This window comes from Monopterus albus, unplaced genomic scaffold, assembly GCF_001952655.1.
Source record: "Monopterus albus unplaced genomic scaffold, M_albus_1.0 scaffold378.1, whole genome shotgun sequence".
Lineage (NCBI taxonomy): Eukaryota > Metazoa > Chordata > Actinopteri > Synbranchiformes > Synbranchidae > Monopterus > Monopterus albus.
Window position 1 is genome coordinate 207,314 of NW_018128258.1, and position 11,391 is coordinate 218,704.

The 11,391-nt window shown below is 38.6% G+C and overlaps 2 protein-coding genes across 2 annotated transcripts; both read left to right on the forward strand.

Moving 5' to 3' along the window:
- The first annotated feature begins 207 nt into the window (after positions 1 to 207).
- On the forward strand, positions 208 to 4,994 carry rgs18 (regulator of G protein signaling 18). The gene is made up of 5 exons (XM_020585806.1): positions 208 to 389; positions 860 to 964; positions 1,172 to 1,233; positions 2,214 to 2,380; positions 3,280 to 4,994. The coding sequence occupies exons 1-5, from the start codon at positions 268 to 270 to the stop codon at positions 3,532 to 3,534; spliced, it is 711 nt and encodes a 236-aa protein (XP_020441462.1). The 5' UTR covers positions 208 to 267; the 3' UTR covers positions 3,535 to 4,994.
- Positions 4,995 to 7,434: 2,440 nt separating this feature from the next.
- rgs1 (regulator of G protein signaling 1) lies at positions 7,435 to 10,880 on the forward strand. Its single transcript, XM_020585809.1, has 3 exons — positions 7,435 to 7,462; positions 10,273 to 10,439; positions 10,704 to 10,880. Exons 1-3 carry the CDS (start codon positions 7,435 to 7,437, stop codon positions 10,878 to 10,880), a joined length of 372 nt encoding a protein of 123 aa, XP_020441465.1.
- Positions 10,881 to 11,391: the final 511 nt, after the last annotated feature.

Sequence of the window (11,391 nt, forward strand, 5' to 3'; positions counted from 1 at the left end):
TTCTACTCTATGAATAAGCATAGCCATCTCTTTCTCAAATTTCTAAGTAACAATTTGGCAGGATGTTGAGCCCAGGGGTTTTCTCTATCACAGATGAACATGTTAGCAGTAAGTGGTTACACCATTACAGGAAGTAGAGCAAAAGGTATGGGAAATGAAATACGAGCAGGGTTTATAAAAGATGAGGTGGCTCTTCAAATGATGGGTTAAGAATTTTGCTGAGAGCTATTTGTGGCCTGTCACTTCACATGCCACAGACACAACAGAATGGAGACACTTCTTTTTCTATTTCCTCAATTCAACTACATGGCCCCAAAGGAGGAAGCATATTTCAAAATGCTTGGTCCAGAAGACCTGCGGGCAGCAAAGATGAAGGAAAATACTAGCAGGTTAGTGTGTGATCTTCAACTATTTTCAAACATTTACTTTGGGAATGAGTGTTTTCATATTGTATAGTGCTACAGCAAATATTAGAAATCAGAGTCATTTTAATCTTGACAAACAAGATTAAACTATAGATTATTTTTGGATAAAAAAAAGTATTATTTTACTCAAGAGCAGCGTAACACTGAGAGAGGTAACATTTGTTTATACTATACATTAGTACCTGAACATGACTAAAAGCCACTGCTCAATGTAACGCTGTTAGACGTTTAAAAGCTATTGTCTTCTATGATGAGTCTCTTCCTTCCTTTTTGTTTAAACACATGTGCATACGCGCAGTAGCTTGTCTTTCAATTTGTACCACAGCCATGTTGTGTAATTTATAGCGTGTCAAGTTGCTGATTTGGTGAATAGTGCCACAGCTGCATTTACCGACAATTTGTGGAGCTTGATGTATTTTTTCTGTTGTTTGCAGAGAGAAAGACAAGGAGAGGAAGAGCCGACTAAGCCTTTTTCTCACCAAGTCAGGCTCTCATGAAAACGTCAGTCCTCATAAAAAGACAAATACAACACCCAGCAAGTGAGGCTAAATCCATTAATTTCATATACAGGCAATGTTGTATGGGACAAGTAGTATTCATTTTTAAACCCAGTTTCCAGCACCCTCCATGACTCATAGCGCACTTACAGAAACATGCCAGCTAAATCCAAAATGCTTTCTGCTGCTGCATCATTAAGGGAGAGCAGACTGCATCTCTGATTTTTTATTTTATTTTATTTTTTTCAGTGTCTCAACAGAGGCAGCTTTGCAATGGAGCGACTCCTTTGAAGAACTGCTAAAGCACTCAGGTCAGATTAATGCCCCAGACTTATCAAAAATGTTGTGATGAACTGCTGTCCAAAGCATTTTGTTCTGCTGTCAAACATTTGCTCCATTTGAATGTAATTTGTTACAGGCATCAATAGTTAATGAGGAGAGCAGTGAACATTTCACTACATATTTTAATGTTTGTTAACACAGATACTAATACAGAAACTATGCAACTTCCTCATAGTTAGAGAAGCTGCACTTTAGTGCCACACTGAAACACTGTAGCCCACTGAATGGGCTTATTCAGGTATTGTTAACATCAAGTCAAGTCAAGTGTTTATTGTCATATGCACAGTGAGGAAACGCTATTCCCTGTACAATGAAATTCTTACTTTGCTGTCCGCACGAACGCCACACAATATAAATGAAATATAAAGTAGATACGTAGGTAACACAAAGTCTAAGGCACTTTAAAACAGCTAATGAAAGAAGCATAATGAGAGATACAACAAGAACACAATGTAGTGAAGAGAGAATATATGTTACATGGGAGCTGTGTGTGCAAATAGTCAGCAGTGAATGTACAATTATGCATGTGCAAACTGAGTATGTAAACAGTACAGGTGGAATTACATGAGGTAGTTCCTGAGTCAGCTAGTAAATATAATGTGATAACAACAATAACGTTAAGTATTTTAAAGCTATTAACGTTATTGTATTTTAAAGCTTAAGTATTTTAAAGCTATTTAATGTTTCTTCATAATTAAAGTGTTTATAGAGAAGGTCCAGTTTAGTGACTTATTTATTTCTTATGAAAAGTCTGTTCCTCTTTAATACATACTTCCATAAAGAATAAAATTCCATAAAATTCTTCCATGATTCCAATTCTGATTCTGATAAAGAGCCTCATTTACCCAGCATGCTCAAAGTTACAAGTTTGGTTTGTAACATCTGTGTACTTTCTTTTCTGTCACTCTAGGAACTAAAAGTGTTCTCTGTTTCTGTTTGTCTACATCAGATGGGGTAGAAACCTTCTCTCAGTTTCTCAAGACAGAGTTCAGTGAGGAGAACATTGAGTTCTGGTTGGCCTGTGAAGAATACAAGACCATTGATTCTGCGACAAAGCTGCTGTCCAAAGCCAAATATATTTATGCAATATTTATTGAATCCGAGGCCCCTAAAGAGGTATGGCATGGCATGTTTAGTTATCATAAACTGCACAGATTTAATGCTGCAAAATAGGCCATAAAGTGTAGCTGCAAAGGCTCAAACAACCCCTGAATTTTATTTGGCTTATTTGTAAATGAATGCTATGGGAGGTTTAAAATATTTATGCCACCGTAATAAAAATAATAGTGGGTGAATTCTAAAGTGCTGCACGGTCATGAGCCTGCAGCAGATTGACCTTCGTGAATGGTCGTTAGGAGCTGCACTTTGCTGAGGTCATGCATCTAGTGCATGCACCGTTGCACAGCCTGTCAGATTATTTTTGTACGAGACGGTTTCGGTCTCATTCCCTCTGCGAGAATGATGCGACCACCATATTGAGATGCTTTCAGGGCTTGCAGGAAACCTGACCGTTAAAGAGCCTGGTGTCTGGTTTGATGTTTTGACATTCCTCTACAGAACTGGAGGGGACATCACCCACACACTCTCAGTTTCAGATAAATGTATATGTAAACTTGAAAGTTAGTTTTTCAGAGCATGGTGCAGTAACAGGAAAGTTTATACCAACTCTAATGATTTGCAGGCATATTCAAACAGTGGTGGAAAGTAGCCAGGTATATTTACTCAAGTACTGTACTTAAGTAGTTTTGAGGTATCTGTACTTTACTTATTTCCATTTTCTGTTACTTCATACTTTGACATTTTAGAGGCAAATGTACTTTTTAGTACTACCTTTACCAGTTGCAACATTAAATGTGATGTACACAATAATATATCAATTGCTATATTCCAATTTTATGATATACATTAATATCAACTACTGTAAGTAGTTGATTGCCATGTAAATGACACTTTCTCTGATTTTTTTGGTGTGTGTGTGTGTGTGTGTGTGTGTGTCCTGATTTCCTTTCACTCAGGTCAACATTGACTACAACACCAAGGTGGACATCCAGAAGAACATGGCGCAGCCTACAAAGAGCTGTTTTGAAACAGCCCAGATGAAAGTCTACAGCCTGATGAAAAAGGACTGTTACCCCAGGTTCCTGCAATCTGACATTTATCTGCATCTCACCAGGAGGAAAGGTCCTGGGGCCACGATGTTTCGCAGAAGGTCACGCTCTTGTGTATTCAACAACAGAGGCGAGGCCACAGCTGAATCTTCGGCCTGGTAGATGTAACATCACACGCATAATGAAAGGGATTATTCTAGAGTCATAATACATTATTTGCAGCACAGCTTCTGAAAAGTGCGGAGGGTTATTATCCACAGGTTTGCCTCTGTAAAGTATAATATATTTCTATAACCACAGGGGTCAGAGTAGATTATTCCAGTTACATACATGGCAGCATGCCAGCAACAAACAATTAATGGCATAGCTGTATTGTATATCTTGGGAAATATGCTTACTTGCTCTTTTGCCAAGTATTAAACAAGAAGATTGATACCGCTTTCATGTGTGTAAATATAAAACTACAGTCAGCAACTGGTTATCTTAGCCTAGCATAAGAAATTGGAAAAGAGGGAAACAGCTAGCCCACCTAGCAGCCCCCCTAAAGCTCACAGATGAACACATTACATATTTTTTCATTCAATTCAGGCAAAGATTAAAGAGCACTATTGTGTATAGACTCATCTTGTGAGCAAAGTGTATTGTCACACCCCTATTAGTGGCATTTCTCTGGTTTTCTTGCATTACATGATGCAAACTATAGGCATTTTAAAAGCTTGGGATAGTGCTGCCTATGTAGAAAAATGTGTGTGCAGCACAGTGATGAGACATCATATGCAAACCAGCAAATTTCCCAAGATGTTGTACTTTTCCTTTAGATGCTACACAGCAGGATAACATCTGGCACCATTAGCCTTTCATATGAATACATTTAGAAAGGTGATGAGGTCGCCACATTAGAGCCATGTGGCTGCCTGAAAATGATGGACCCACACTGGCCTATCAGAATTGAGTATTCTCATGGCCGTAGTATAAAATCAGCAATGTGTAGCATTCTCTTTTTCAGAGACAATGAGCTGCTTGTGGATTCGACTTTTATTGATGATTTTATTGATTTTTGATTCTATCAGATCTTTCAGAACTTGAATGAAAATGGGATGTTTGGAGAAAGAATCTCAGCTGAAGTGCCTCCATGCTACTGACAGTATGCTGAACAGGCAGCCATGCTGAGGCCGCTCTGCCGAATTCAGACACATGACACTTCAATTGCCTTGACTCCAATACAGAAATAGCACCTCATACAACATTAATACAGTTGATACGGCATACAAGCTAATTTGACCATATCTCATTAAAATGGATTCCTGACTTTTCCCCATACTGTCCAAGCCCCTCCAGACTAACTTGCAGTGAAGGCCTGCAGCAATGGTGACTGTGAAGCACTGAAGCTTTTTAATGAGGGTTATAGATCTTTCATTTTTGTTATTAATTTCGCAAAAATTGCATATATCTTATTTAAATACTAATATTACATTATATGATTTATGATTCCTTTTTTTCAGTTTGCTACCATCGTAAATAATTTATGGATTACTATGGTACAGTATGTGTTCCCTTGCTCTTGTAAAATGTACATACTGTAAGAGTAACTCAAATAAACAGTCTTACAAAAGCAGTTTTAATGAGGCCTTTGCTGTCATTAATTAGTTTGAATGACTGCATATAAATGTGACAAATGGGGCCATAATATGTGCATATTACACTAGTGGGGAAAATTGTGATTGTGTGTAGATCCCTATTCCAAATCACTGAAAAATTAATAGACCTTATCAACTCCCACTACTCTAGTACAGAATTATTCATGGTCTTGTATATGTATGCACAAGCTATACTTCTTACAAAGACAAATATGCATTAACTCGAGACCTGTCAGTGATCTCACTGAGTTCGCCCCCAAACACTTGAATATGAATGCAGAAAAAATGTGTCCCAGTATATATATGGCACAATATACCAATATACCTTGTGAAATTCTCCCCCCCTCTACAATGCACTTCATGCTGCTGGTTTGCAATGATATTGACAGACCTGAACAAACTTCAGCGCTACTCAAACAGAAGGCTGTGCTCAATTTGAAAGTTCATTAATACAGATGTTAGGGTTTTTAGTAGCCTTCAGTTATATATCCATGTAGATGGCGGCAGCATGTGTATCCTGCAGCTCCTGCTGTCTTCTCACACACACAGAGGAGAGTGAAACGTAATAAAGTCTTAACAAAGGTAGCTCAGCTGGCCTGCCAAATTCATCGCATCTGAAGATTAGTTGCCCGCTAAGAATTTGCTATGCAGATTTCTTTTTTCTTTTTTATTGATAGTTAAACCTGTTCCTCAGTCTGAGCTAAAAGCCTCTGCAATCATCCATGAGTTAAAGATGTACTTTAGAACTTCTGAAGGGAAGCAAAGGAGTAAGAAAGTAGTTTGCCTGGAGATATGAGGCTTGCAAAACAAGATGAATACCAGTTTAAGAGGAGATTAAAACAAAAAGATTTGTTGTAACATGTCTAATACAGTTTGACACAAATTTTCTTTCACAAATGGGTTTCTTATTAGAAGATCCCTCAGTCAAAGCCAGAGTCTATCATTAGTTTTGCAGCCTTGGGCTCTGGTTTCCAAACCTTTACACCACAGGTGTGAAGAACCACTTTGTCCCATCTCAGAGGCTCTTTTTTCAAAGTGATACAAATTTAATGATTTGTTGACTGCTGGGCTCATACACTGAGTTATGAAATTCTCCCCCCTCTACAATGCACTTGATGCTGCTGGTCTGCAATGATATTGACAGGCCTGAACAAACTTCAGTGCTACTCAAACAGAAGGCTGTGCTCAATTTGAAAGCCTCAAGGTGAAAGTTTGTACCTTCCATTCTAAACACTGTACTTCAAATGAAGTGTTTGGAGCATATTTAGAGGTTTGTGTGTGGGATGGGGGGATGATACAGTTAAATGGCTCTCAGGCAACTTCCCACAATTCTTAAAGTGTCTGCATGTTCATCCAACAGTAGGATGTTTCTGTTTGTTTGGTTTGATATATTATTTATGCGCCATCAGATATTGGATCAAATTTACTGCTGAAAAGATGAAAGCAAGTAAACAAGAGAGAAAGAAAGGTCACTTCAGGATCCCATACAAGTTGAGAGAAAGAGATGAAACATTTTCTAATTAAATCAAATGCACCTTTACTGATCACTCTCAGGAACTCAAAATCTAACTTAAGTGAAATCTCCAGCAACCTCCACCCTGCAATCCTGGACCTGAGCAACTTCAGCAAAAGGGTCAAAGCCTCATTCATGTTCAAGTGAATAAAATAAGCAAGACCAACAACAAAGAGAGGCACATATAATCAGAAGTGTCACTAGAGAAAGGTAAACACAAGAGGGAACAGTGGAGACAGGAGGCCAGGAGAGGACTAGAGTGCCACCATGTGTACGAAGAAAAACGTGCAACTTTATGGTGTTAAACCACAATGAACTGCTGTATCACTAATGAGATATTGCACATTTCATGAATGATGTATGAAACCAAATCACTGCTCTTTTATGAATGTCCCTTTTATCCCTGGATGGTAACACCAAGCACTCAGAATAACCTCATTTAAGAACATGAGAGGTTGAATCACAACAGGACAAAACATCTTGGATACTCAGCAGGGAAGCCCAAAGACTACACTCCTCAGTACAGTGCTCATGTTGTTCCTGGCTGGCAGTGCCCGTTTTGAAAAACAAATTTCTCAACCTGCTACATCTCCACACATGCAAATAGGAGCAGCGTGGGGGTTTTCCATCATCCATTATGATTTACATTCTTGGTTTGCTTCTACCAATCATGTCTCCACCAGTGATCAGAAAGGTCAGCGAGTTCAGGATTGTCCAAATTGGTTAAAATGCAATGGACATACCTACAATAATATACTGTATGTATCACAATTCATTGTTTTATAACCTGTTTACAAGTGGCATACACAAAAGAGCAGAGAGCAGTCTTCCACTTATAGCTAATGATCATGTATACTAATGCTAATTCTTTCTTGTGCTCATCTATTTTAAATCATAATATCTAATCATGCCATGACGTTTATGGTTTTGAGACTATCAGGTACATTGTTACATTCATGTGTCACATGAAAAGAGCTGCAATAACTTGGGTGATCCCATAAATTTTCCTCTAGCACCACCAGTTATTTTCAGAACTTTAGTTTATGACCAAACTAAATAAAATGACATCCAACCAGCCTGCTGTACTTTATATACACTGCTCGTTATCAATTGTTAGCATGATAATACCTCAAATTAAGATGGTAAATATGGTAAACATTTATATCGTAATCTTCATGTTAACATTGTCACTGGGGGAGTGCTTCCATACTATAGTGTTTGCATTTAGCTTAAGACGTATGGAAGTAAATTCCCACCATAACGTTTGAGGGTGCAGAGCCTACATTTTGAGTGCTACTCAGTTTGCAACGCAGCATTTGAGATTGCATAGGCATAGATTTGTAAGTGCAAATACAGATTTGAAATCATAATCCCTACATGTCTGTGCTCGTTTCTGAATCTGAGCTCTCCTAGGTTTCCCCAGTGGGTTTTGTGTGACACTATGTTACCACCAAAAGTTTTGAAAGCACACAAAACAAGTTAAAGTGTGAACCAGTTTGCCAATCAGAATTTACCCTTTTAAGACCTAGCGTGCTGGAAGGTGTGGCTCGCCTAAACAGACATACCCATAACAATACTGTACAACTGGACCCTATATCTGGTCCATAGAGTTTAAGTACAGAGTCATCAGTGTAACAGATGATTTGAGCAAGTAGCAGGATCCTCCCTCACTCTCAAATCTGATTATAATCTTGCAAATCTGTGCCTGCAGGCTCTTGAACTCTGCAAACTGAATAAGTCTCAAACTTGCTTTGTGCGCTTTCAAAACTTTTGGCATCGTCCAACTTTCACACAGAACCCAGTGAAGAAATCTGAGAGCTCAGACTCAGAAACAAGGGCATGCATGGCTGGGATTAGCTCTCAAATCTGATTCTGCACTTGTAATCATGCATCTGCACACTTTCAAATGCTGAATTGCACACTGAGGTGCAATGTGGTTAGTGCGCCCTCAAACGTTATGGTGGGATTAACTTCCATAAAAGTGCCAGTGTTGTGGCTAGCCTCACAGCTAGCATGGCTGTAGCCTTTTCAGTCTCATTCAGACAAGATTAACATTAATAAAAAAAAAAAATTTAAGTACTCCTAAAAGTACTTCTCAGTAAATTCACTCATGATTCCTAATAGCAGCCATGGGAAAATTTCAGGAAAAAGTCTGAAATACACGTAGAGATTCAACATGACTGAGAATACAGTACTACCTGTAGCTAACATTACAACCGCAAATGTCATGATCTTTAGCATGGCCTTGCTTCCCAAATAAGCTTATATGTTGGCATTTGTAACTGTAGAGATTAACTAAAACCATCTCCACTTTCACAAAAAATTTAATTTTAGACAAAGCTTATTAAAGAAAAGTAGAAGGACAAACAGCTCAATCCCTGGATAAAACAAGGGCACACTCCAATCAGAATTTAAATCACATGAGGACCTGTGAGTTCACAGAAAAATAGTACAGTTGGTAATTGTGACTGGATGGGATTACACTGACCAAGTAGTAATGTTAAAATCACCTTTCTAGAGAAACAAATCCAGGCCAAGTGGCGCTTTAGCCATGTTCACATGAGCAATGCCAAATCAGATTTTAGCCAGAAGCTGACAAATTTATGGACATGGAAAACATCCATCCAAAACACACCCTTTCTCTTTCAATGGTCATTGATCAGTGGGCTGAAGGTGTTGTATGAGACATATTCATAAATCACTGCTTGTTTATGCTTTTGTTGCCATGATGAATAAGGAACACTGCAGATATGCAAATGTCAGGATAACGAGCCTTTCCCTCAGTAGTGAATTTGTTTATGGTTATTTGTTTATGGTCGGGCTCTTTTCCAGAGCCTCCTGGCCATTGTACATTGCTTTAGTTAAATCTTAGTCTGAATATGATATGAAGTGCTCAGCCACAGCAGGCCATTCATTCTGTCACCATATTCCTCACTATAAATGTTCAGTTAGAGAGAGGTGAAGAGATGAAAGGTTTGCTCTTTATAGATTAATTTGACTGAATCATCCTGATTAAATTCACCTTTTTTCAATGCCATAAACTATCTGCCACCCCCTTACTGCCACATCCATGTTAATGATGATCATTGTTTTTGACAGCAAGTGAGGGCAGTTCAAATCACAGCCGATGTGCAGCAGAGGTAGAAGGATGCCCTGTCTCTCCCAACAACAACACTTTGCATACAAATTTCCATATATTCCATTCATGCTGGGTGGGGGTCATTTAGATTTGTTCAGTCACTTGACTCCCTCATTTCCAAACAATCACAACTCCATCTTCAGTCTGGCAGGATCTTATCTCTGTCTCCCTTAGTAGAGGACAAGGAGATGGCGATAAAGTGAGTTACTGCATATTTGATTATTGGGCCTTTACCATTTTCAGCAGGCAACAGCTTATAGCAGCCATGTGGAAAATACCAAGGAGGTTTTCACTCACTGTAAGTTTCACCTTGCATTGTGCCTTTATTTCTGAAGGGGCTTGTAGTGATCGGAGGATACAATTGTTTACAGGTCATCTTAAAACATAACACCTCACATACAAAAGATGAATGGATTGGCCTGCAAGTGTGGTTTATAGGTTGTTTGTGCTGTGGAGTTCACAGATAACTGGGCTAGTGATAGATCTTGATACTCTTTTCAAGGGTAGATTGTGTTGCTTTCCCAAGGATCCCCTGGATGATGTTGAAACTTGGAGTGAGTCTGTGGACAAAGTCCTTGGTTGTAAAGGTGAGCGTCTCTTCTCATTTCCAGCTGGGCAGATAGCATTCCGGCAGTTCCTGAAGTCCGAGTACAGTGAGGAGAACATACTGTTTTGGCTCGCCTGCGAGGAGTACAAAAAAATCAAAACAGTCCCAGAGATGATCTCCTCTGCCAACAGGATCTACTCAGAGTTTGTTCATTCAGAAGCACCCAGGCAGGTAAATGATTGCAAGCTGTCAAAAAAAAAAGAAAAGAAAAGATGGAATTTTTTGGGAAATCAATTTGAAAATATTACCAATTGCATCTGAATTTAGCAGGACTATTGCAATATATTTGCTGCTATAAAGCTGGGCCTTTGTGGTGGTAAAGCTGCAGAAATCAATTTTAAATGCACTCCAGTTGTTTCCCTCTTGGACATTATAGTGAACAATGATGAAAGGAGTTGCTGTAATACGCCCCTGGGTGATGTTGTTTGATTCTAGATCAACATAGACTGCTCTACCAGAGAAAACATAACAAAGAACATCTCCCAGCCGACCCTGACTTCGTTTGATACAGCACAGAAGCTTATCTACAGTCTGATGGCCAGGGATTCCTACCCACGGTTCCTAAAATCTGACATCTATCAGGGACTCCTGAGGAGAAATACTTCAAGGTGACTGTTTTAAAACTGAAAGCCTCTCAGACAGAGGCTTGCAAAATCCTCTCTCCAGCTCTCCTTGATTTCAGCGTGGATAACCGGTTTATGCCGTACAATTCAGATTCTAAGTGTAGCAGGAATAGCTTTTCTCCACCTGTGTGATTCAGTAGACAGTTACAGCTCAAGAGTATTTGTGGCTTGTATTATACTTCATTGCTTTAATTAAGGTAAAATTAAAACATGTTGTGAACACGATTTTTATTTGATTATCTATTTTCTGATCTACCCTATGAAGTTAATATTAAAAAGATTTCTGGTATTGTAAAGTATTATCACCACTTTGTCTAATTGATTATGCAAATATAAATCCTAACACTCGCTGAGAAATTCAACCTTCACGTGCAAATAAATATGTGAGTATATTGTTAAACATTTGTCTCAGTGTTTTGTTCTAACAGTTGTTTTCTTGTCAATTTACATTGTAGTTTTTGAAATACCTTGAAAATAGAAAAACAACTCGATTCAGCTGA

Bases quoted from the DNA above. Each gene is read 5' to 3' on its own strand.
- rgs1 (XM_020585809.1), top strand. From the start codon at position 7,435: ATGACGTTTATGGTTTTGAGACTATCAG. The intron at 7,463-10,272 runs GTACATTGTTAC...TCTCATTTCCAG, and splicing joins TATGGTTTTGAGACTATCAG to CTGGGCAGATAGCATTCCGG. The intron at 10,440-10,703 runs GTAAATGATTGC...GTTTGATTCTAG, and splicing joins ATTCAGAAGCACCCAGGCAG to ATCAACATAGACTGCTCTAC.
- rgs18 (XM_020585806.1), top strand. From the start codon at position 268: ATGGAGACACTTCTTTTTCTATTTCCTCAATTCAACTACATGGCCCCA. The intron at 965-1,171 runs GTGAGGCTAAAT...TATTTTTTTCAG, and splicing joins ACAAATACAACACCCAGCAA to TGTCTCAACAGAGGCAGCTT. The intron at 1,234-2,213 runs GTCAGATTAATG...TGTCTACATCAG, and splicing joins AGAACTGCTAAAGCACTCAG to ATGGGGTAGAAACCTTCTCT.